This window comes from Aptenodytes forsteri, unplaced genomic scaffold (genome assembly GCF_000699145.1).
Source record: "Aptenodytes forsteri isolate BGI_AS27 unplaced genomic scaffold, ASM69914v1 Scaffold97, whole genome shotgun sequence".
NCBI classification, from domain to species: Eukaryota; Metazoa; Chordata; class Aves; order Sphenisciformes; family Spheniscidae; genus Aptenodytes; species Aptenodytes forsteri.
Window position 1 is genome coordinate 4099047 of NW_008795036.1, and position 27387 is coordinate 4126433.

Below are 27387 nucleotides of genomic sequence, written 5' to 3' on the forward strand. Positions count from 1 at the left end.
TGTAGATGAATGCTTAGGGACATGGTTTAGTGGGCATGGTGGTGTTGGGTTGACGGTTGGACTTGATGATCTTAGAGGTCTTTTCCAACCTTAATGATTCTATGAAAATCTTTTTTTTCAATGAAAAATACTATTTATAGCAGTTTAAGTTTGCATGTAGAAGTTAGAATTTTTTTTAAATGAAAAATACTATTTATAGCAGTTTAAGTTTGCATGTAGAAGTTAGAATTTGAAAAAAAGGGGATAATGCTTGAAGTTCTCCCCCTTATCCTAAGGCTAATACTTGGTCACAAATTCTAACAAAAGAAAGTAAGAGGGCCTGCAAATCCTTTCATGTGGCCCATGAGAAGCATCGTCAGGGCCTGCTGTTGCGAGTAACGTTACAGGCTTTCTATTCAGATCTTGAAGAAATGAAACAAGTGGACTGATTCCACCTTGGTGGATTATGCCAGCCTCTTTTCCAAATGCGAGGAACACATTGTGTACCTTACGAGAAGTGAAGCTGAATTTCTACAGGCTTAACGTTTATCCTTTCTGCTTTTATATTTGGATAACTGAAGACATAATTGTAGCTAAAAAAAAAAAAATTCCTATTGCAAAGCAAAGGCAGTATTTATGTGGACTTTTCAAGGTGCTTTTTTTCTAGCAAAATTATGATCTGTTAGAAGTTACCACTAGAGTGTATTTATCTTTAAAGTGCTGACCCTGCAAATGGCCGCACAACAGGTCCCTGAAGCCTGCAACACAGGAGTACAGGAGCTGTGGATATCTACATGTGCACTGTGCGGTGTCTTCACAGAGGCACTTGAGGAGTCAAACATAATCTTTAGTCAGATCCTGAATAATCTCGAGTTATGTTCCTCTAAAGCCACGTTACAGTACAGCTGAGAAGTGGTAAAGAGAAGTGTGTAACAGCTATGGTATGTAAAAGTGTAGAACGGTAGTCAGCCAGCTATCTACTCGTTATCACAGTAGTCACTATCATAAAAATAAATAGTAATAAATGGTCATATAAAGTAATCGTATATAAGCACAAACGATGAAAATGTTTTGCATACACACTACAAAACATGCAAACGAGTGACATCACTTATCTTTCTGTGGGTCTGGCTTTCTAGATACAAACATCAATATGAGCGTACCAATAAACCAGATCTCTTCTTTTTTTTTTCCTCGCTGCTGAATACGGAGGTTGCTTGAATCAGACAACCAGATTTTTGACCCATGGATACTGTCTTTTAAGTCTTCAGGCTGTTCCATTCAGAAGATTCCATTTTAAGATAGACCACCACCTAGAGAGAATTGCAGGTGAAGATTAATTTATTTTTCCTGGGCCCATACTCTTCTGTGTGCACATTACAGTGGTGACTTGGCAAAGGCACCACAGACTGTCATTGCTAGCTTGTTCACCAGTAATGAAGCTAGCACATCTCTTCATCATGGGTTGGTTGGTTTGTTTAAAATGTATTTTATTTCATTCCACTGCTTTTCAATAGAAGGTGGAGTATATAATTAACTTTCAGTATCCAGAACCCAAAAAAAAAAAAAAAGGCTTGAGAAAGGATGTAGCTGTCAGATCTTACTGGTCCTTCCACTGTGATTGAATGAAACTGTATCATTTGAAGCAGTCCCTGGAATGTCAGGGTCGCTGCCAAACTGGTGGTGGTAACCCTGCGTACAGAACTTGCTGTCTTGTCAGGAAGGCACTAATGCGCAGGAGGCGAGTAAAGCGGTACTAACTCACTCTGGAATTTCTAAGTGTAAAAAAGAGTGATACAAACTTACATGAAATTCACATGAGGGCTCTGCCACCACTTGTTTCTTCACACCAGAAGGCTGCATGTCAGGAGTATGTCATGTTGAATATTTTCCAGTTTCTATTACAGAGATTACACTTTCAATTCTAAGTTCAGGAAAAAAAAAAGAAAAAAAAAATCCCCTTCAGCTCCACAAATAAAAAGACAAGACATGGCTAGCATGATCTTTGAATTATTCTTACAGATAAAAATAATTTAAAAATTGTAACTGAATCTAAAGGAAGGGGAATATGCAGTTGGCTGGCACTTCATGTTATTTCACAGTGAGAGATCACTGAAATGATCTTAAGACAGGTAGCAACATCAGTATTATTCATGCACACGTACACAACGTCTGGTTTCTTTTAAGTACAGCTATATATAAGTCTGTCTGGAGGCTGACAATGCCAAACCTCTCAAGGATTTGTTTTTGTTGTACTGTTTTTTTAATAAAAAGGTAATTCATTGCAGTAAAAGGAGAGAGATTCACTTATTACCCTGTATTATCTGTTATGTGTGAAGATGTCCAGCTTGCCAGTATTTACAGCTCTGCCACTGTATAATTCATCTTTCGCAAACCCGCAAAGCAAGTTTGTGAAAGACAAATATCTCAAATATAAACATCAAGTCTGGTACATCATGCGTCAATACATTACCTTTGAGATTTAATGTAGTATCAGATCAGATCAGAAAAGAACTTGCAAAGAAAGTCATGCCACGTGAAATACAGATTTAATCCTTAGCTTTCATCTTCACTAAGTCAGCATCTTACCCACCTGGCACATGCATCCAAGTCCTGTTAGAGCTACATCCACTGAAATAAGAACGTGTGTAAACTGTCAGCTTTACTGAAAACATTTCCTAGTTACACACTGAAGTTCTCAAATGCTCATCGGATAAGGAACACGACTGTTTTTCTTTGCTGTCAGGATGCACCTTGTGCAGTGTGTACTTTGAAGCTTAAGCAAGGTTTCGTTGGCTTCTTTCCCCTCCCAAGGGTAAAGTTTCTTAGCAAATAGAATCCAAATTAAATGCCTAGTTATGTTTTTGCAAGCACTTTTACACACCTACTTAAATTAAGTCCACAAAGAAACAGAGCTATTGTTCCTGCCTTGAGGAGTAAGTGAACGTGGCAAGTTTCACACAAAGAACCTGAGAGGAATTCTATAACAAAATGCAAGCATGCTTTCAGATAGTATTTGCAATTTTTAAAACTGTGTGAGAGTAAAGTAACTAGGAACCTCCTCTGTCTCAAAACAACTCGTTCTGCGTGGGTTGCAGAATCAACTGAAAAGCTTTGCAGGAACTGGTGTTCCTCAGGCAGGGCTGGAAAGCCCCGTTACAACAGTCAGTGGCTCTTTCACTTGCCTCATTACAAACCAGTGGAAATATCCAAATGATGTCTAAGCGTCTTGAGTTCAGTTCAAGCTCATACTTTAGTTGAAAAAAATCTGCAAAGAGCTTGCAAAAATGTATACCACCATGCTTGCACTGTTAGCAGGTCAGTTTGAATTTCCTGGTCTATTTTTATGTAATCTAATGTAGCATTTATCAAAATGACCTGAAATGTGAAGTTGTTCTTCATATATGTTTCTGAAGAATGCAGGTAAGAAGGTCACTGAAATATTTGGCAGTAGAGCTAAGTAGACAAAAATGCACTCTATTAACAAGGAACTGTTCATATTTTTCTATTCATGTATTTCTGTTTAAAATATGTATGTAATGATTTACCTCTTAAAGGACATGCGTCTGCAGCTCAAAATATAGACATATATGGACATATATGGAGTTGGACTCGATGATCCTTAATGGGTTCCTTCCAACTCGAGATACTCTGTGATTCTATGATACCAGGCATAAATTTGAAAATCAATTAAGTTTCACCTTGGGGCAATAAGTATTGGCAAAGTACTACACTTTTTCTCTATGGGAGAGTAACTTGCACCAAAGCTATGGTAATGTGTGCAGTTCTGACTGATTCCAGAGTGAGCATCTTTCTAGAGGAGAAGTCTTCTAAAACCAGATGTTTTTGAGAAAGCAAGTGAAAAGGGGAAGGGATGAGAAACTGCAAATTTTTTTAGGATCCTAGAAAACCCCGTGGTAGAAGATAGCTGGCAGTGAGCATTTCTGTTAGCAGAGGGGGCAGACTCTAGAGGTAGGTGGGAACAAGGGCGTGCAGTTACGTACGCTTACCCATATGCAAGTTTTGCACACACAGGCACCCTTCGCACCTTAGCGATGAGCAATGTGGAGATGAGCCAGGGAGGCTAAACAGGATATATAAAGTGAGAAGACTGCATGCAAGACTTTTTTCATGTGTCAGTATTTTAACTTTACGTGTTACTTGGAGGTGGAAGTTTCCAGCAGACACAAGGGGACTGTGGCTCCTCACTGGCACCAGCCACTGTGGCACGGGCCCCTGTGTTACCGGTAAAGGCACCGTTGCACAATATTCCCTGTCCAAACACGGACTATGGACATCCTTAACTAGCAAGGCATTGTATAACATTTTGACAAACAAGCTAAATGCTGTATTCTGAGAGGAATAACTATCAGGAGTCAAAGTCAAGCTTCTTGGGAGTAATGCTACTGAAAAGGAAAACCATAACTATGTGAGTAAGCCTGATCTTCCACTTTCACAGGCTAAGCAGATGGTGACCTGGTTAGTTCTTAGTCTCAGGAGGCTGCTCATCTCTCTGTGCCTTCAGCTCCTATTGTCAGCATCTTACTATTTTACTTATTCTCTATGATTTTAGCTGACTGCCACGTTTTTTAGTCCTCTTTTGAGACATTACTTAAGGATTAAGAACTGTATTTATCTAACATAAAAAAACAACTTTTGCACTTAAGCCCACTGATTTTAAATGGAAATTAAAATGTTCCAATTTCTTATTTCACATTAATAATCAGTAGGAAAATATGATCCCACCCTTGAGCGTTTGATTCCCTACAACATGGATGTACAGCCTACAGGAGGGAAGACTCGGGACGATGTACCAGGGAGACAGGCAGACCTTGACCGGCTATGTGTAGGCACCTAGTGCTATTAGAGGTGCTCTGAGGTGCTGCATTTGGCCGGCTGCCACTCCACTGGCAGCGTTCACACAGGGTTTGAGTTGTGTCTGCCATCCTTGGGGCATATTTCTCAGGTACCACAGGACACCCCCAGTGGCACTAGGCATCCAAGTCTCGATACCTCAATCAAGCTCTCAAAGGTATAGATGCTGCTGTTGGACGTCCCCACAAAGTTGTTTTCTTACTACCTGGGTAGGTTTTATCAGCAAAGCATCCTCTTATATGATTATATGAATAAGATATGTGAAGGAAACGGTACTTAGGTTTCACTGTGAAGAGGTACCCTGAAGTAAACACAAATTAACACTAGACCTTTATCACAGTGTAAAAATTAATCTAGAATAAAATTTAACCAGTCCAGTTTACACTGAAAAGTCACCTCTTTTTGGTGTCCCTTTTCTGTGACTTCATGTAAAATGTGCTAACAAACATATTGTAGCATTTGTAGTTTTGCACATAAATTGGCCAAAACCAAAAGCCATTATTCAACACGTAATAAGAAAAACCTGAATCAGTTTCAACAAGAATTTTTTTTTTTATAACAATGTCAGGATTAGATCCCGTGAGTGTATGTATATCTACATACATGCTTATGCATATATACACACACAAAGTGTACATATGATTTCTGTAGTTAGTTGGTCAGGATTTGAGAATATCTAATATGCTCTGACATGGGATATGGCATATCTAGAATAAGGCTAACAAATAGAAGCAAACTTGAATCCTATTTCTAACACTATTATTTTAGAGTTATCTTTAACTTACTGTGGCAACAAATAGCTGTTAATGCAACCAAGAAGTAATATTGCTAGCAACAGTGTATAACAGTACAGTCCTTAGAAAAATGCATACCAATTTTTTTTTTCAAAAGGCTGATGAGATGCTGCACGCAAGAAAAAAAGAAAGAAGACAGGATGACTGGTGGATGCCCTGTCTTGATCGAAGAGAGAAAGAGTAGCTCTGGATACCCCTGTAGGTGGGAGTGGCTTCCCCAGTCCTTTCTCTCATGGCCAGGAGAATCTGAAATTGATGTTTTCTGCTATTTCTCTCTTCTGGGATTGAAGGAGGCATGCGGATGGTCTGCGTAATTCATTGGTTTCACACACATGGTTTTAACGTGACAGTAAGTGGCTATTTCGGAGCAGAACCTTATTTCAGTGCACTGCTCTGATAGTGCCTGTGCTTATAAAATGATGCCGTCTTTGTTGACTGTATTTTATTTGGTGTTCCAAAGAGCAACAGAAAAAACTACATAAGCATACGCCCACCTTCAGTTGTAGAGCCCATAGACAGCATGGATTGTACTGTTTTCCAAAGCAGTTACAGTCCTAGAAATACAGCCTCCATACCTCTTGCATGAGGAAATACACCACCTCCAACATCTCACCAAGCTTTCTACTCTTCTCTTCTGCCAAAAGTGACATATTTATGAGTAGCTGTTCTTTCAACCATGGTTGAAGTCACTTTCTAAAGCCGCTGCAAAACAGGAGATTACAAATAATGGTTTATGTCAATTGTACGTCCTTAAATACTTCAGCAAAATTCAATCATTTACCTTTATGGAGTGATAGCTTTTAAGCATGGACCAATCTGCCCCAAGTCCTGTGCAGGCGCCGGAGTTCTCTCCCCTGCAGCGTTCCTTACCGTGCTCATTCCTAAATGGTTTAAACAGGTGAAGGGAGCTGAGAGACTGCAGAGGACCTGTTCTGCAAGTTGATGATGTGCAAACTGGAGTCTTCTGATCTTGGAAGCTCAGTCCTTGTCTTGTCTTGGAGTCCTCTCTCTTGACATGGGCACCAAAAGTTACGCTGCAGTTACACAGTCTGCAGAGCCAACACAAGTAAGAGGGACTGAGCTGGGTCCTGCTTTTCCCCTTGAATGCTGTCAGCAGTCAGCATCCTTACTCAGTCCTCACCAGCTGAACTGTGAGCCTCACAGCCCCAGGGAAGTCTAAGAATGGGTGTTTATTGAGAACCTGATTTGAAACCTAAGCATCCTGGATTATTACTGTTCCCAGACCTCTTAAAAGGCCAGCTACCTTTATGTCCAGCTGCCAGGAATTTCAGGGGAGCTACTAAAAATCAGAAGCTTATTTATTTACGTTTTTAAATTCAGCCAAGGCTTTTATCCTGATAACTTTCCACATCAGCTGTTCATACATGTTATCTGTGGTACAACATTCCCTTCTATAGACTCCACATCCACACCTTATGCCCTTAATCACCTTTATTCTTGCAGGTTTTTGCAGGAGAGGGAGCAGGAGAGAAAGGAAAGATACCAACTACTTTCTGTAATTTAATTAATGTCATTTGTTTTAACAGTAGGGATAATGCTACTAAGTTTTTGTTTAAGTCTGGTTCAGTCACTTTGGTTGCGTGTGAAATAACTACATGTTATAAGAAAAATCACATTTTGAAATAAAAAAAAACAGATGAGAATTATGTAATTTGTGCTAGGTGTTTTGCCTAAACAGCAAACAGAACTCTCAACTACTGCTTTGATTTCAAAATACTTCATTTGCCTTTGATTTAATTATCAATGTAAACTGATGCTTTAAAAGTAATTAGGAACAACTAGTTGCTAATTGGGTGGAAAAAAGCCCTTCTGATGACAGACTTTAGCCAGAACAGATGTTTACAAAAACTTTTTTCTGTTGTACAAAAAGAAAGTCACATTAAAGAAACATACTATGTAGTGATTCTTAAAACTGTGCTCACAGCACAATAAAAGGAGATTTGGATTAAATGGGGCGAAAAAGGCAGAATCCAGACCTGGAAATGTTTGTTTACTACTGCAGTTTTATTATCCTCAGTGATTATTCCCAGAAGTAAATGTTTATAGGCAAGTCTCTGCATCAAATTCAGCAAGCTAATTGTATTGCATTTCCTATTTACAGCCTTCTGTGAAGGACAGGGAAGAGATTAACATGATAGTGGACCTTTCTTCAAAGAATTAAATAGTGAGGTTTTGTATATAGTGGGGAGGAAACGACAGTGTTGCAAATTGCTCATATTCAGAAACTGAAATATGAGCTAGATGGCATGAACATGGGCTCACTACGAAAGAGAAACAAAGTCATTTTAATAAAATATATGCCAAAATTCCCATTTCTCTGAATTTTAAAACTAAAATGTAACATCCTCCACTCAGCAAGAATGAATTATCCCTAACCCTATTTTATAGCATTAGGGATAAGATCACTTGATTGACCAGATCATAAATGCATGCTATTTAGTAGTATGCCAAGCAATAGCACGGCATTTTTTTCTTTCCACCCATTCAGACCCACTGAACATGTGATTTATATGTTTTTCCAGATCAGGAAGTTAGAAAGCTTAAGACTGAAAAAGTGCTTTGCTGATTTTCTTGTGATGGTCTATCAGTTGTTAGTCTCCGTGTTGGAAGTTTCGTGTAAGTGCTGATGTAGCTTTGATATCTCCAGGAAAAAGGCTGCGAACACTTTGGTTCCTTCAATGTAGTTGTGTCTATGAAGAAGGAAAGAAAGAGAATGAAGCCCTGTTAGGCTGGTTTGCTCTTCAAATTAGTGGCATAGTCTGGTGAAGTTTTCAGAGTCTTCAGAGGAATTTGCAAGATTGGTCACCTGAAAAAAGGACCGAGTGCACAGAAATTCTGGAGATCCTGCAATTGGCATTCCTCTGAAGGATTCACTGAGGGAACTTTTTCCACTGTTATGTCCCCTAATTACTATCGTCTGTAGCCACAAGGGTTGAGGCTATACTGAGGGACAACAAAAAATAATTTGAGAATTATTGTAGGATTCTCCAGTTCCTCGAGGTTGGCATGACTTGACTCAGAAGCTGCACAAATGTTCAGGCAACACACTGAACGGTGTCTTACCATGGCTCCTCAAAGAATGAACACAAGTGGCAAGTTTAAGCTGATTCTGATATAATTATGCTAGTTTTGGTCCCTGTAATATAAATACACTTTTATATCCATTTATACTGAAAACCATTAAAACCCTTACTTAACCATTAGCCTGAGTATGTCCGACTGGAATACTTTGAAATTGATGCTGTGACAGAAAGGTGCCCATCTACATCATCATCTTTCAGACCAGAGACAAATTTAATTGGCAATGAAATGAAAATTGCCAGTGCGATGTATGTAAAGACTGAGTAAATGCTTCATGAAAAGTATATAGGAGTATGCATTAGACTGGGAATTTTGCTTTCTGCTTGGCACAGCAACAAGTTTGCCAGAGACAGTAGTTTGGGACTGTCCAGTGGAGAGCAAAGCTTCCCGTCTGGCAGTGCTTACGCGTGGGTACCCGGGGACTTCGATTCTCCCCCGTTCTCTTATAGCGCAAATGGACAAATAAAAGAAACCTGCTTATTTTCTCCTTCTGGGAGTGCTCCCCATCGTCGGCTGCTCCGATCGGAAACATCATCACACTTTTCTGTGTTATAGTCTGAAACATTCTGGCAACAGGAATTGTTGAACCATCCCGAATAAAATCTGGATCTTCTCCAAAAACTGAAATACATGGAAAGAATGAATTCATTAAGTGAAATAAAGGTGCTGTCCTCAGCTACCAAATATCGGCTATGTGCTCAAACACAAAGAGCTTCTGAGTAGGAATTGTTTTGAGTGCATAGCCAATTGATGTCATGAATCAGTTGCACTCTACAAACCTCTGGCTTTGTATCAGTACACGAAAGAACTAAATGAGGTCTTCTGGCTACTCCTATTAAATACACCCCAATTCAGCAAGAGGTGGAGGCCTCAATGGCTGAGTTGTTCTATCAAAATCAATAAGATGCATACGTCAATGAGATGTATGTGACTGTGGCACCGAATCAGGAAATCCCTTTTGCTCTGTGAATGAGCACAATTCCCCTGCACCTTGCAGACACAAGGACTGAAAAAAGAAGGAACGTACCTGTTTTTATTGCCCTTCTTGCTGCTTCATATAGTGGATCATTAACATCAGCGAGCCAGGGCTTCGCACCCAAAGGCACAGACACTTTCAGTCTGTTTGGACTGTTCCTCTTGGAAAAGACACCCTCCAAGTGCTCCACCACCTGTGGGGAGAACAGGCTGCAGTCGGAAGCGTTCAGCTTCTTGCAACTCAAGCTTACGCCCACATTCCCACTTCTGCTCTCAGAAACAGATAAATACTAGAAACATTCAGTTTACTACTTCGGGTGTAAATTTGTGAAGTTAGTTTACACAGTAGAGGCCAAAGAAAAGGTTTGCCTCTTACCTGTTGTTTCACAACCGACAGGTCCATGTGGGGGACCTGACGGATTGAGAATTTGCCGATGACTTTCGCTGGAATGACAGTTTTAATTCCCGGTTCATGAAAAGCTCCTTCAATCCCATGAATAGATAGAGAAGGGTAACGCCACAGGTGTAGAAGTATTTCTTCCTTCAAAAAAACAACATTGAAAATATAAGGGATGACACTGGAGCCACTCACAATTGATATAAATTGATGTGAAGAAACAACCTTTTTCCATCCTAAAATTTGAGACCTCTGTATTTTAAAGATGTTTGATCTGTAATTTAAACCCACGCTCATATCTTTTCATTTTAAAAAATACTACGTCTTTCAGTGAACATTTGTTTACCTTTAGGAATATTTGGATGAGAACAGCTTTTCATGCACAGCAAAAGTGGAGCATTATTTCAAAATATCTTGGAAGTAAATTTTTCTAGTGCAAAGAAAAACCAGAACAACTTCGAATCTGAACATCTGTTGATCTCAGAACTTCTCGCAGGAGAAACCTGTGACCACTTTAGCCAGACCCCTCCCAGATGATACCAGGGAAGAAATTCCACTAAGGAGTGTTAAATAATACAAGAGGTAAGATTATAATGTTCAGTAACAGAGTTGATCTGTTTTCCTGGAGAAGATAAGAAGGGTAAAAAAAAAAAAAAAAAGAAAATGCTTATTCTAAGGAAGAAAGGAGAAATATATAAATTATAAATTGGTCTTCATGCAGAACCCCAGGGTGCGACTCTTTTCCTTGTACTCCAGTTTTATGAGGCTAGAGCTTTATGTACACATAAAATTTGCACCACTTCATCCTCATATAGGTAAAGCATCAAAACTTATTTTGTGTAGTTACGTTATACTTCTGTATCACTGATTATTACAGTCTAGCTTAGGCTAATTCAGAGGCTTTTTCATGGAAATAAAAGCATCCATATTACAGCTTATACCAGTATAATTACGTTAGCGATAAAAAAAAGAATCACTTCTTTCCTTTCTCCCAGCTGCCACTCTTGTGCAGAGAGACTTTTCTGAGCCAGCCCTTACCTGCTGTTTTTTATTTAGGATATAATTTTTAAATGCTGGCAAAGAGAGGCTCATAGCTTTGGATGCTTTTTTGGCGTGCTCAGCAGACATCAAAATCTGAATTAAACACATAAAACCCACCCCAAAACACATCTGCCTAAAGCTGCCTCCCCATTTTTTCAGAGCTGAATACAACTTCTTTTCTACTATGTAACCCATATGCAGGGGTTTTAATGCTTATTTTCTTTGGCTGGTTAGGTGAGGGGGAGAGGATCTGCAGTGCAAGAGAAGGGAAGCGACACTGTTAGTTTTGCGTTATTCCTTTTCATTGATTATTCATATTTCGGATCACTTTCCCCAGATGCGGTAGCTTGCATTTTCAGCAGATTAATTTTATTTACCTTTTAATGCTCTGTGCTCCTTTATTTTATTTTGAGTTTGCCATTGCCTGAAAATATCTTTCAGTTTGACCTTATACATAAGTGCTACGAATAGGTGATTTAAATTCTTTCTGCTGACCATTTATACAGATTTTATGTTACCTTGGTGCCATAGAGGAATTTTTTCACGCCACTGTTATTTTTGTGTTCCTCTAGATCAAATTCAATCGATTCATACAATTTCCTCTCCTCCTCCGTCAGGGCAGCGACACTGTCATAGATTCCAGGGATCTGAATATGACCTGTGGGATCCACAAGGCTGTCTACAACGTAAGATAGAGATATCAGTACAAGCTGGACCTATTTCTTCCACTTGGCAATCACAGCACCTTTTCTCTTCTACCTAACTCTTTACCAAATGAGTAAGCCTAACAACTAACTACTAGCAACTGTTTGCATCCATCAAGTTGTGGCACCTACATTGATGTGTTTTCATATTTATTAAGAAAACCATTGAGCTGCTGTTTGTGTGTGGTGGGTGGTGGGTCAGCCCAGCTGCTGACAGAAAACATCATCCTACTGAGATACAAATCAGCATTAAAAAGTCAGGTTTCGCTCCGTGTGTATGTATTCAAGTTGCCAGCAATCCTTAAATGTTCTTGATTGACACATGACTGACATCAGCTTAATGGGCATGTCTGAGGTCCTGGCCTTACCGGGGACATTACCCTCCTTAGCTGCTGCCACCATAGCTATGCTGAGGTTTGGAAACCTGGGAATCTTGCTTCAATTAGACTTGCCTTACTCAGGTCAATTAAACATGGCACTGATCTTAGTCAGGCTGATTGCTAGCCATTGTTCCCCAGTTACTCCTGAGCAATGACGCGTGTTATTACCAAGCAGAGCTATCAAGTCCGTCAGCGGCTCATGAATGATGCCTCCAAAAGTTCCAGAGTGAAGGTCCTTGCCGCCACATTCAACCTGTACCAAAACCACTGGTTACATATAAACACTCCCTACCTTATTCTTCTGTGAGTCTTTGTTTTCCACGGCAACTGGTGGCTTCAGTTTTTTAAACAAGGCCACAAATGAATAGAAAATGATTATGTGTTTCTATTTGTAAAATGGAAAACATCATGTCAGGAACAATCTGCTTCTGGTAAAGAGAAGATAGGGCTCTCTTGTTAACCGCTAGAGAGAGAAATTCAGCTGTCTATAGTGCTTACAGGCATTTGAAAGCAAGGGTCCCTCTCCATTCCCTCCTTTGCTTCAGTAAGATTAAATACACCGTAAGTGAAACACTTGCATATTACTGTTTCTAACATCACAGAATAAATTCTTCAAGTTCTCTATCTTTTTTATTTAATGCAAAATCTTCATAACGAGGGCAAGAAAGAACCTTACTTGTTTTGCGTTAAGAAAATATATGTCCAACCTTAATTTCAGATTGCAACAAATAAGAATTTAGATGTTTCTCGAATCATACAGCTTTAGAATAGAGAGAGACATTTGGTTTATTAAATGGGTTCTTTTTCCAGACACGTTTTCATACGCAGGTTTATCATAAACTATTTGCCTGCAACAAACTTGTTTATTCTTCTCAAAACCTCATTACAGCCCACTGTCTGGTAGCAGGCAGAGATCATTTTTGATGTTTTAATAGCATCATTTTTCGTAACCAAGACTTAGAAGAATTGAGTCTTCTCCTCTGCTGAGGCTCTTTTGGTTAAGAAAAAATTTAATTCTACTTCAGGCATAAAGGTTAATGCAGATTTTTCTTTAGTTCTATAGTTCTTTAATCTTCTCTCTGAATTCCTTTTATGCTTCATCAGGAAGTTTCCAGATGAGAAATTTCTGCTCTTCATTTCACAGTAGCTCATGTTGGCTGCTAAATATACTACAGTGCACTATTATTTGCTTCTGCCAATGGTTACAAAAATTTTGTGTGGCTTTTAAACCCAGGGATCCAATTAAATTGAGTCCCTTTAGGCAGATATATTGCACTAAGCAGCATCTGCTGCAAAAAGGGCAGAGCTGCGGAAGAAATGGTTTTGGAGTGGATGAGAGAATCGGAGGGTGTAGGGACGATGCTGCAAGAGAACAAAGTTGATGTGCTGAGTGGGTGATGAGAAAAGACTGGAAGAGCAGCAAGAGAGTAATGGGATAGGAAAGGGATCAAGGAGAGAGTGTAAGTGGAGAAATGATGACTGAAGAAAAGTTAATGAAAGTAAATAAGGCTAATTGAACTGAAATGAAGGGAGAAATCTGCACAAGCAAAAAAGTATATGGAAGAAAGGTCTGCGTTTGTAAACATTAAGCTTGCTTTCAGTCTTTCTCTGCATGCAGATATAGGTGTGGTTACAGGTACATCACTGCTCTCTGGTCAGGGGCCCAGTTCAGATGAACCTGTGTCCTTTACCTCCACAAAGAAGCAGACATTTCCCCGACTCCCATATGTAAGGGCAGGCTTCTTGTTGCTGAGCCAGAGGTTGTCCGAAATCACAATATAATCAACATCAGAGAAAAAGCACTGTTTTTCTTCTTCAAGTAATTTTTCTAGCCCCACGGACCCTGCTTCTTCCATGCCTTCAATTACAAACTTGAAGTTTACTGGCATAGCCTAAATGAACGTTAGAGAAGTCTGGGTAAGGAACAAGCATTTTCAAAAATAAAAAGTCTTAAAAAAATCAAAAGCAGACTGGCTTGCAGTACATGTTGTGTTAGGAAAAGAAGGAAATAGGATATATAGCTTGTTTCAATAGAAAGGGCATTGATAAATATACATGTATAGTTTTCCAGAAAAACTTGTTGTTCTTCATGTACTTTTCATTTTTGAAGGAGAATATAACTGATATCTTCTTTTCTTGTGTTTCCAGAAAACTTGCTGGACTGTCTCATAAAATGGGATTTCTCTCAGTACTATTAAATATTCTAGTTGCTTTGGAAAGCCTGTGTAATAACAGTTGCATTTTCATGGAAAATTTCCTGCCTCATACTTCCGCCGTTAGTGCCCATGCGGGAACCACTGGCAGAAGTCCACTGCTGCGGTTTTCCCAACACGTTATCTATCGCCAGAGTTAGTCACACGGCAGTAAAAATGCTGCTGGTGATTCTACTATAATTGTCCTTTTAACACTCATGAATCCATTTGCCTGCTAGTTCATAAGGATGTATTTCCAAGGGTAATTAAGAGAACTTTTATTACGGAATAGTGCAAGTTAGAAATGCTGACACGTCCCATAGGAGAAATAAATTTGAGCTTAGTTTCCCATTCCAATTCATTTTCTCATGACAGCCTTTAAGATGTTTTATCTTTTGATTCAGTGCTTAGATTAAATGCAGGAACAAACGTGTAGAATTAAATGAACTTGTGTTATGGTTGGGTTCACCAATGGTTCATCGAACGACCACAAAACATTTAGAAACAAACTGTTCATGAATATCGTTTGATGGTCTGTGCTGTTTTCTAGGGGACGGCTTCAGACGGCAAAGATTTATTTTTGCTTGCTTGTTAAAATGCCAAAATAGCTACTAGTGATTTGAAAAACTGGAAAAGTGCAGAAAGACAGCCCCATAACCATATCCACTTACAACAGCTAATCTGTAGGCAAATAACATGTGGGTTTGCTAGCACTTAAGAGACACTGAGGTCAATTTGGTACTATTGATGCAAGAAAAACATCAGCTTTCCAGAAGGTTGCAAAAGGACTTTAAAAGTCAAGACTTAGGCTTAGTTTGTGCCATAATGTCGTAACAGAGGCACAAAACTGTTCCTCAACAATCTAACAAAATGTGTCAATGCAATTCACCTTAAAGGATGCTCGCTAACCAAATTGTAAGCTTAGACTATACGTTGGTTTAGCTTTGCATTAGGGATACAACTAGCCCAAAATTATTAAATGTGCAGACTGATTTAAAGATAACTGTGTTGGTCATTGTAATAATTTAGTCAAAAGTTTGATTCTTAGAGATATGTCATGCTATAAATGAGTATATTTGTATGTGGTTAATGCACCCATTCAAAGCTTTTTTTTTGATAAATCGAATACATCGTTGAAAGAACAGCCCATTTTGTATGAGCATTTTTTGATACTTGTTCTCTTCATAAATACACATAAATTGAAGGTAACTTGTAGGTAGACAAAACCAAAGATTGGCAGAATGTAACAGCAGAGACGAGTCTTTACGACCAATCTGTGATGTATGTTATTTTACCATTTTAAAAGCTCTCAAGAGAATAGGGTATCATCAAAGCTGTTTAAGGTATGTAATATATATTGAATGCTTCTCCTAGTGTGTTTTCCTCTGCAGGGCAGTGACAGCAATACCATATTTACATTGCATACAGACTGTTCAAAATAGAAATGCTGAAGGACAGATTCTTACTGGAGTGGGACCAGTGCCCTGGATATAGCATTAGAAATAAGCTAATATTTCAAAACGCATGTAGTCTGTTGGGACAGAGACGTATCATCTTACTCACAGGAAGCTAAATGCATCCCTCCAGAGAGATGATATTATAAAACAACAACAACAACAACAACTCCTAATTGATACCTACTAATTTCAAAGCTCTAAATGTTTCCACTGCATTTATCCAAGCTAAGACAGGTCCTTTATTATCTGTTGCTCCACGCCCATAGAGATTTCCTTAAAAAGAAAAGAGGAAAGTTTTTAAGCAATCTTTGAAACTTCTCTCGTCAATTCAATGTAATCAGCAAATTCCTGTTGCCACAGAAGCTGTAGTGGTGTGTCAACTGAAGTGTCAAAAGAATCAAGAGTTCATTGACTTGTTTTAAAAATAAGGTGATGGGTGTTTCCCAGTGGACTGGTACACTTTTTTCCCCCCCTTTTATATACATCATATTGTGGTTTCTGCTACATGCCAATTTCTGAGCTTCACTTTTGTTCTCAGGAGCTGTTTGTTCACACCAGACATACCTGGAGAGTTTGCACAATATACAGCTTCTGTGCACATCAGCCAGCCCAGGTAACAAGCAGCAAAAAACCCACAGATAAATACCACAGTAGAAGCATGAAGCTACAAGCCTAGGTACATAATTTTTTTAAGTGTTCAACTGTACAGTTATATACAGGGACAGGTTTCAGTTTCAGATAAATCTGTTTCATATACAGATAAATCTGTGGATTGCCACTACCACATTTCTCTGTGGAAGTCCCCACTGGGGGCAGAAGAGTTACCCCAGTAAGGGTGTTTGGAACTGGTCCCAACAGATGGGAAAGGGTGATTTAATGGCTATAGGACAGGTCTGGGAATCAGGATTTCTGGGCTCTTGGTCCTACTCCCTGCTGACCCTCCATCCTTAATTTTGACCCTTCAAGTGAAGAGTTTTTCATGCTCAGCTGGCTGTAGTGGAAGGATGAATACCTTAAGGGGGTCTCTCATTCTTCCACCACCAATGCTCCTTAGCTCCAGCGTGGCAGGTGGAGGTACCAAAGGATTATGAAGCAAGAACAGGAAGTGCGAGGGAGGATAATGGCTGATCCAACAACCCAACAAGAATTTGAAAGCAGAAATGGATTCTCTATTGAATACTCTATAAAGAGGCATTAACCTCATGTGGCTCTTCCACACCAAATATTAAGCAATCACTGATGGGTCTCACTACTCACAGCATGGTCATCAAGACTCAAAACCACTGGATTTGTCCCACAGTTTTCCATGGGAGAAGTCCTCATGCTGTGGTTAAACATACAGGGAGCCTCCTTCTACTCAGAATCTGAGAGTCGTGTATTGAAATAACAATACAAAAATTATGACCAGATACACACCATTGATTTCGGTCAGTGTGTAAGGGTCAGTTTTCCAGCCATCTTCCTTTTTGGCAGGCTGCACATCTACGTGACCATAGAAACATACAGTGGGGTTTTGTGGATCCTTCCCCAGTTCCCCAAGAATCACAGGAGGCAGTGGGAGGTCCTGGCCATCAGGCAACTGCAGAGAAATGTTAAAAAAAAAGCAACAAAGGAAAACCAAACCTTTGAAAACTTGCAAATGTTATATTAAAAAAACCCTGGAATTCTCAGTATTGAAAATACTTCTACATACTCAGTTGGCTCTGATTTGATCAGGTCCACAAATCTGGCTTTGAAGCTACCCAGAGAAATTAAGGTTTTTCTCCCCACCTGTTTAGGTTCTGCAGGGGCTTTATGGAGCTCTTCTAACATTTTACTGTCATAAATGCCCTCGTTGCTAAACTCTTACTTCCCAGCACTGGAGAAGACAAAGCTGACTGTGTGCTGGAGTGACAAAAGCCTATGTTGTGACACTGAAATAGTCAAAAGCCACACAAACTAATTTGAGGTTTGATTTTGCCACGGACAGATTGCAGGAGGCCTGTAACTTCGAATACAGAAACAAAATAAAGTTTTGCTGGCAGGAGGCAGCAGCAGCTATTTCAGACTGTTTTCAAAACAGGTTAAGGCTCTAAAGTAATACTGTAACTTACCGCTGTGCAGAACAGATCTCCACATTGGCCAAGAGAGGCTGGGTGTCTCACAGGAGAGAGAAATAAGAAGTGAAGGAATGTGCGCACTCCCTTGCATTCACCAATAATATCAGTCTGTATCAGTCTGTTGCAACACAAAAGCGTAGCTGCTTGCCCAGCAATCGAAGGAAAAACGCATTTCGTGAAACAATATTTTGGCCCTAGGCAGAGAAAAGTATCTCTGGTCTCTGCTCCAACAACAGCTAATCCATTCCCTGCTGTTATCGACACAGACTGCTGCTATATATTTTGGCAATCATAACTGCATGCCGAGTGCATGCTAAGGTTTTAATTTTAAATGCATTCCTTACAACTATTAAATGACGTAACTTGAAATATTAAAGTATTGCTGTGCTGCAAGGTCCTTGTGTTAAGACTCTCAAAATCCTCCCCAGAAGCCTCAGAGGAAGGAAAAAGGAATCACTACTAGTGAACTTTTGAATTCCTATGTAGGATAGAAATCTAACAGTCCAGGGCAGGAAAGAACCCCCAGCTACAGTACGGTAAGTAAACTAAAGACAAAGATTTCTCAGAGATTAACTCTTGCCTGTTGCTTTTCAACAGTCATTAAGAAAATGGCTTGGAGCATTTGTCAGAAGCTCCCAAAACCAAAGATGATGTTCAAGATAGCTAGCCCTTTCTGTCTGGCAAGACTTTCCTTCTAAAAGCTACCTCCCTCATATAGAGACTTCGGTGACGAACTGATGCATTAACTATCGTGCTTCATTACTCAGAAGAATGTAAAAATGAGCCCTGGTAAAAAAACTCAAGCCTTTTACTTTTGCAAACTGCTTCCATCCAGTTAAAAGCATCAAACTGTCCCTGCTACGCAGAGAACATCTGTTTGCATTTGGATTGTCTGTGTGGTCTCCCCAAGTCTGTTCTCAGACAGTCTGAGGAGGGACTGATTTCAGCAGGTATCATGTAGCTACGGGACTATTGATAAGTTGTTATCTAGCTACCAAAAATATCAGTAAGTCATAGCATACATACGCATATACATAGCACCGAATGTAATAGGTAAACCACATGTGCAAATATGATGTTTTAAATGCAAGAATCAGACAAGCACCTGATGTGACCCCAGGTTTACTAAATTAACAGTGGCTCCCAGTGCTGCAAGTCTGTCTGCTGCCAATGCCATCATTCGTATTACTTCTTTCCTCAGATCTGGTTGAACAGAATCGCTTTCCACAGCCACCCATTCCTTAAGATCCTGCAGAGGAAGGAAAGAAGTGCGGTTAAATCACCCAGGATGCTGCAATGTTTGGCCTTTGAACACGAGAAGTGTCACACTGGAAGATGGTTTCATTTCCATCCCGTCTCAGCGATGTCATGGATGCTACATTCTTTTTCTTAACGGGTAAAGATTTGCCAGTTCTCCCATGTGGGTGCATTTTGGCTCAGTGGAGCCTCTCTCTGCACACACTTGAAGGATGCCCACAGCCACCTGGTCTATGGAGATGCGTGTAAATACCTCTTCCACCCCGAGTGTCCCCAGCACAGGCTCTCCCCTTGCAGCCTTGCTTTGTGAAGCACATGTGGCACACCTGATGCCAGACCTGGAACCCTGCTCGCTACCTTATTGGCAAACACTCATCTGGCACACAGAGCACAAGGCTCTGGGACACCAGTTCTGCGCTCCAGTCATTTCACTGCAATATAGTTCCTACCTCGATGAAATCACTTTGATGTACATCAATGTACTGGAAGATCTCCATCTCCAACACCGAAGAGGATGATGAGGACATTCCTGCTTTAAAGAGTAGTGCAAGGCTGAAATGGATGCTATCTGAAAGTTAAGGATAAAATTCAAGATGTTAGAGACATCCTGCAATTCTTTTCAGGGCTAGAAAGCATAGACAACTGCAAAGTGCTGAGCCTATTTAAGTCTTATTTAAGTCCTTCAAGCCAGGAGAAAGTATACCTGAATTATTTTATCACATAAAACCTGCAGTCGACTCATAGTCAAGTTTCTGGAGGAAAGTGAAAAAATGACCAAAGAGTAAACAGCTTTACAATTTCTGCTTTATAAGTAAACTAAGGGAAGCGTTTTCTAAAGGAACATTCATTGCATCATTTTTCAATGCACAAACATCAAATTGTATGTTCTGGGAAGACAACCCCAGGGGAAGACTTGCAAACACCAACACACACCAATGGCCCAGGGGACTCATCTTTCTTTTTCTTCATTTCCGGAAGGAGGGAAAAGAATGGATTCATTCCATATGAATACGCATGTTGCGTATTTTACATGAATAAGGGACAACAATCCTGACACCGGAGAGTACTGGACAACAAATAACTTTTGGTTGAATAAGAACAGTGTCAATACTGAAACACTTGATAAGTGCAGAAGTCATTTAGTACTTGCAAACCTCTCTGTCATCTTGTTTTTGACAAGATGAGTAAGATTTAAAAACCATAAGATTTTAAAAAGTGTTTTTCTTCCTTCCTGCAGTTCTCCCTTCCTGTTTCCTTGAAGTTCCTGCTGTAGTTTCTTGAATCGGTGTTAGTAAAGCAATACTTGGATGGCTAAATACTTGGCTGGGCTAAATTCAGAATAGCTGCTGTATTGGGCTGTGCAACGGGATGGACTCCAAGGTCAAAAACCAACACTTTGATTCTAAAAATATTCTGTACTGGTAACAAAACATGCAGTTGCAGGTCCATCCATAATTCCTTAACTTTGATGCATTGCTAAGGTGATATGCTATGGTAATATTAATAATTTCAATTATGTTTCTCTGACAGAGAAGAAAGATTGAAAACCCAAGTGTGATGAACAAGACGAGGGAAACATTGTTCATTTTCGGCTGAGATCCTGGCTGTATGAAGGATGGGCCTCATTTTCCAACCTTCCCTTGCAAGCAAGGTTGCATCCACATTGCCTGTGACACAGGTCACTCTCTGAAGTAAAGCTTTGAGAAGGCCTGTGACACTAGAGGTAATCCCCAGCGTCCAGTTCCTGACGTCTGTTGACACAGGAAACACTGGTAGCGAAAGAGACCAAATGCCAATTTTGCAGGACAGTGAAGCTGCAAAGCACTGCTATGGAGACGACTTGTTAACTGAGATAAGAAAATCCAAATTTGGGTGGGATTTTTAGGATGGAGAAATTAAATGTAGGCATATTATTTAAATGTAGGAATAGTATTTAAATGCTAATACTTGCTGAGAAAAAAAAACCTTAAGTGATGATCAAAGTACCATTTTCAGTCACATTGTTTTCTCCATAAAAAGGTAAAACCTACCTCCAAGAGGTGGATCTAATCAGCCATCCCCGTCAAATATTGCCATCACCAGTCACAGCAGCAACAATTTGGCCCAAACCAAAAGGGGTTATTACAGGAATCTTTGAAGCAAGCATGAAAAAAAATTCAGGACATTTCAGAAGAGACAAAGCAGCTTCTGGGATTTAGCAACAAAGATGTAGAGAATGAGGTTTTGGGGTTTGGTAGCTTAGGTTATAGTCATCTTTGAATAGAGCTTCTGCAGGTGAGGCTTAACAACAGGAGTTTTGCAACAAGCACCCCAAACTTAAAATCCCCAGTCTGGCTATTTCTTTTTGGACTGTGGAAGTGGCTGCAAATATTTGGCAACTGAAGCCCATTTTAGAGAGGGCGATAGCACATAGGAGTGCAATCACAGACATGGTCAGGAGGACTTCCTGGGCTGCACAGAGCAGACAAGACCGGGAGTCCCAGGCTGGGGTGGTGGTAACTGTTCCCTGATGAACAGTTTCCTGACAAAGACAAGATGCTGGCGCTTGCTGAGGTGGTGCCTGGGTAGATACAGGAGGGCATTTGAGCTGAGACACTGCAGGTCATGTCCGAAAGGAGCCCAAGATGCAGGGAGATGATCAGTATAAGGTAAAAGATAAGCACGGAGGCCATTTATGTTGTTTGCTTCTCTTTCTGTTGCTGTGTGCTTTGGGGAGACCAGGCAATGGCTCTGCTTGCGTGATGTTGCTCAGTCTCGCTTTAGCCAGCAGCAGGTCCCAGGAGAGCAAAGTTTACCTTCATGCTGGTCCTTATTACAGACATAGTGTCTTCCACTTCCGAGCTGGGTCTCACAGAGGGGAGCTGGTTCCCACATGGGCTGAGGAGAGGATGGGACCCCCGATGGGTACATTTGTGAGGGGCTCCAAAAAAAGTGAAAGGCACTGGACCCCCAGAAGAGAGTGATAGGAACAGGCATTGTACAGTGTGGTCGTTCATCCGAAAGTGGGATAAATCCTAGTCTTGCCATGGCATTGCCAACAGAGAGGTCGAGAGATCCCAGCATGTGAGGATTTTAATCAGATGTTCATCTAGAGAGACTTTAAGGCTGTTACCTTCATTTACCACAAAGCCTGCTAGATGCCTCAGTTTCACACGTATTTCACTCATTCTTTCGACTTTGCCATTTCGAAACCTCGATTTGGAAAATATTTGCAACAGAGGCCACTGAACATGCCCTCATTTAACCTTTCCACAGAAAACCAGACAGGCTTCTCCAGGTTCAGTTACTTACAAAAAAATACCTTTTGGGTATGCCACACTTGAACGAGGGCATTAGATGATAACACAGGTCAGAACATGGCTGCTAGAATAACCAAGCTCACACAATGGATAAGTATTAGTGTCTCCATCATATATGATTTTCCCTCTTTCTGTTCAAATATTCAATTTTGCTGAATTCTATACATTTTCACTCTAAAAAGAATGAGTATATATGTAGTTGGCACCTTACGGTGACTTGAAGAAACACGTATCTTTTAACATTACATGAAGGTCAGAATCACAAAAGGGCTGCTTATACAGAGGACGTGTGCTGTGGTAATGATATCTTCCTCTTTTTATCTGCATTACATGCAAATGACCTGGAAAGATGCAGACAAGAGGCATATGTCTTCAAGTCATGTTTCATTAGCTTTTAACTGTTTAAGAAAATAAAAGGAGAAAACTAAAATGCTGTGGGGAAAAAAACCCAAACACTCAAACAAGCAAAACATCCTAGGAATATTTGAAATAAATCTGTGGTATTTTCAAAACAGAGACAGAGTTCAAGAAAAGCTTATAGAATATCACAAAAATAGCTGCTTTCATAAACAAAAATAAGCAAGAGTGGCAAAGTTGGGAAAACGAACGTGAGGAGATACTTACACAGTCATCCAGAGTAGCAGAGTGCACCAAATACTAATAATTCAAACAAGAAATAAGGTAGCAACTATGTTGTGCTGTACTTGGGGGAGGGAGGACAGTAGCAGATGGAACTTCATGTTAATGCACTACTAATACACAGCTGCTAGAAAGCATTTGGATCACAACTGGGAAAGCTTGTGTGAAAAAATGGAGTCGGTTTAATAAAACAGTAGAAGGATTTCAGGCAAGGCTAAAATAGCTCAGTGTTATGAGGAGGGGAAAAATTATTTGAAAGAACGATAAAGCCTGGGGGGAAAAATATCAAACGAAGACTTCAGTGTTCAATTTCAAGTGTATTTTGTTTTATCTCATTTTAAAGAGCAGTTGCTGCTCTACAGAAAAATGTAGTATGACTGTTTTTCGAAATAATGCATGACAGTCACGCAGTTTCTCTTCCTTCGTTCCTTAGTAGTAAGAACATTGTGTCTCACTTCCTCCCATCTCGTTAAGTACTGTTGAAAGAAAACTTAGTGTTCTTAGGGGGTGATTTAACAAGAAATCCAAGTTGATTCTTTAACTAGGATGACTCTTTGATAAAATATCAACTAAACTTACAAACATTTGAGAAGCAGCTCCTGAACGCGCTTCGCTGCCCTCCTCGCTGTTCCTGAAGCACATGCCTCACGCGCTTTCCTCCCTGCGATGCAGCATTTAAGGTGTGTGCGTGCGGGGGGGGGGGGAAGAAAAAAAAAAATTTACGACAGCATTGTTACTCCACTTAGAAAAACACAATTGTGCATTCCTTTGTTCTGAAGCACTGGAAGAACATTTTGTCTAATTTGAAGAAACCAGTATGAGAGGGATCAGTAAAATCTTCTGTAAACTAGAAGGAATGCTGGCTGCAGCTGAAGTTGGGTGGCTCCTTCCCTCCACACCCCTTAAACAACACACTGAAATTCATACCTCCAGGCATGCTCCCTGACCTACATTTATGGAGCTATACTGTGTCCTCTCCTGCAAACCAGCTTCCATCCCAACACTGCCTTTTTCCTGTGGCTGGGCATTAACCAGTTTGCACCACTGCCTGCTAATTACAGCAACTTCATTTAGGACCTTCATCAGCTGTTCGTGATGTAATGGGGGTTTGCCTTGGGGGGGGGGGGGCAATGAAAATGAACATTTTGCAACCAACCCAGAGAAAAACAAAGTCAGAATTTGCCTAGTTTGCAAATAATGTAAAGAACGTTTGACATGAAAGGAGATAAAGATGTGTATGGCAGCAGGAGCTAATTTACCAAACCAACCGTGGGCTCCATTGAAAGGAAAATTCCCTCTAAGCAATCACCATCAAGGAAGATAACCGAGATAATGGGGTTATTGTTTAACTTCCTTTAACAACATTCACTGATAAGTGGCCTACCTTTGGTGGAAGCGGGCAATCAAACCTCAGTCGCCTCTCCAGCTGACTAGGTGAGGCCCTTGGAGGAAGAGGATGACTCTTCGCGTGGCAGTTCTCCAGCAAAGCCGCGACCACACGCAGTCACTGCTGTTGTAATGACCAGGAGCTGCAGAGATCCAGACGTGTGCAGGGGGATGAACGCCCGCTCACAAAGCCTGACGGCATTTGAAGATGGTTAAAGAAATGGCATTAAATCCAATAAACTGTCTAACAGCAACGAAAACGTTTGGTGGAATGCGTAGGTAAAATCTGGCACTTGCTGGCAGGTGACACTGCAATGCCCAGTGCTGTTTCCAGCAGTCAGCTCTTAAGAAGTGTTGCAATCTGAGCCGCCTTAAGGGCGTTTCGGAGAATGGCAATGACTGGCCCTGCCCTTCTTGCTCAAGCCTTCGAGAGAAAAATGAGACCCTGTTTATCAGTTCTGCTTTGCTATATTACCGATGGTATTGGAAAAGAAGGTCCTTACCTCTTTGTGCTCTTGTTTTGCAGCTGCCCTTATGGCTAGTGATGGGAGTTTGAACTGGAAAGATCTCCTCTTCCACCTGCTAAACAGGGACATTTTATCTCAGTTCACTGATACGTTCTGCAGTTATGAAGGGTTACTTTTAAGTTAAAGATTAACTTTTGGTTTAGATGCTTAAGTCTGCTTCTCTAGTAATCCAAGCAGGGTATCCAAATCACTACCACAAACGATGAGAAATTTTCCCATCTCCTTTTCCTCCTCCTTTTCTCCCTGGAAGTCCCAGATCCTAGCAGGAATCCCAGCATCAGAAAGCACTTGAGCATTGTTAATAAGTGTTGCTGCTTTACAATGGTATTTTAGAGGACTTAGAGGAAAGGTACAGCTTTTGTTTGTTGCTTGTTGATTTGAAAACTGGAAAAGAAGAGAATACATTTCTGTTAAGGAGAAGAATTTCTCCCAGGAAGTAGTATTTCACGCTGTGCCCACTGAGGAGAAGTAAATCACTGTTTACCTAAGAATATTTTCTGAGCTTGACTGCTCATTGGTTTGCAATCAGATGAACACTGGTATAAAAAGATCCTTCTTGGAAAGACAACTACGTTGTCTTTTGCTCTTTACATAGCAAATGGGTTAACAGGAAAGAACTGCGGGAGGTACAGCTAAGTACCAAACTACGTCTGCTGGTATGTGAGGCTGAGCTACTAATCTGGTTCATAACACCCTTAAAACACAGCGAGCACCAAAAGGAAAACTACAATATACGTGAAGAATATTTACTATATTCTGACTTGCTGGGATGGCATTTGACGTTGTACTCACTCAGATGCGGATAGCCTCATCATCATCTTGCTGCCAGTTCTTCCATACCAGAGGGCCTCTGAATTTATAGCAAATGTCTAATTTTAGGTGCTTGTGTTTGCGTACAAGTTTCTATCCTTATGGTCCTCTGCCCATTTTGAAAGGACTACTATTCACATGATCAGATTCAGTAACAACCATCAGTCTTCAAAGGGAGGTCAAGGTCCTGCCTCAGAGCCTTACAAACACCTTTTCTTCTTTTAAGTTCTTCTTCTTTCGATTAATAATAAACTGTTTTGCAAACAACATGCAAAAGTTGGGGGGGAAACTAAATGTTTATTTGCATTTATTTAAAATAATTCTATTTTTACATGAATCCTGCCTTCCTTTATCCTAACTTTAAATGTTTCACACTGGAGTTACTCCTGAATTACAACAGTAGGAGTGAGATTAGAAATAGGTCTACTAAATTTATTCATTCAACTATTTGCTTATTTATCATTTTATACTACTGAGAAACTATATTATTGTGGAAAAAAAAAGAGTGATTATTACTTTGTAGCTGCTTATTTCATTGCTAATCGCTCCTTATTTTATAACCTATAACTTGGAACAAGGTTTAGAGTCCACAGTGTAAGAGATTTTTTTTTTTTATGGTCATTATTCCATTTATGGAGTATCATAAATATTGCCAACATTGTTTAGAAGCCTTTTAAAATGCAGTCAGCTTTATCTCCTTAATAAAAATACTCTTTGATGGTAGCTTATTAACTACAAGAAAGGCTAACTTATGAAAAGATTAAAGAACCAAGTTGAATAGTTTGGCTGAGTGCTGGCATGGACAACTCCTCTTTGGAATACAGTAAGTGTTTAAGCAGGAGGAAATAGATCAATTATAGGAAAATAAGAGCAGAACTAAAACAGTGGGATAAAGAAAAAAGCGTCTTTGTTTCTTTTGTCCTTTGAAAATGTAAGCTATCCAGGGCAGAGATGGTCTCCTACTTTGTGTTTCTATTGCTACGTCAGGGCAGCAGCCTCAGTTCATTACAAAGAGATGATACAAATAAAAGTAACTTAACTTCATTGACACTTCAGCAGAACTAGCATGCCTTAATTGTTACCTTAATTAAAAAATCATCTTAAGTATTTACAATATTAAGTTAGAGCGAGCAAATATGCAAGAAATATGGTATTGGAAGCAATATTTCATAGACAGAGAAATGATATGATGGTTTTCAACACTGTCACTCTAAGCAATTACATCTAGTTCGAGCCCACTAATTTTCATTTCTTCAAGGTGTATTTCAGGAAAAGGGGAATGACACTGTAATACCGTAATCAGTGATACCTGGTTATTATTGCAGCTTACTGTCATTTCTCAATATACAGCCTTCATATAACTTTAAATTATCATTGTCTCTAGAAGTATAAATGCGGAACGGAGAGGCCCCTTCACACAATTCCCAAAATATCCCTTCCCTGCAAGGATTTCTACTTCTACTCACTGTGCAGC

General features: G+C 40.0%; 1 protein-coding gene across 1 annotated transcript; it reads right to left on the reverse strand.

Annotated features, from left to right (window-relative positions):
* Positions 1-8253: 8253 nt before the first annotated feature.
* On the reverse strand, positions 8254-19812 carry CNDP1 (carnosine dipeptidase 1). Its single transcript, XM_009276674.2, has 11 exons — positions 19702-19812; positions 19101-19244; positions 17313-17475; positions 16081-16169; positions 13939-14139; positions 12416-12500; positions 11682-11842; positions 10102-10266; positions 9778-9919; positions 9224-9371; positions 8254-8359 (listed from the first exon to the last, which is right to left on the reverse strand). The coding sequence occupies exons 1-11, from the start codon at positions 19777-19779 to the stop codon at positions 8254-8256; spliced, it is 1482 nt and encodes a 493-aa protein (XP_009274949.1). The 5' UTR covers positions 19780-19812.
* Positions 19813-27387: the final 7575 nt, after the last annotated feature.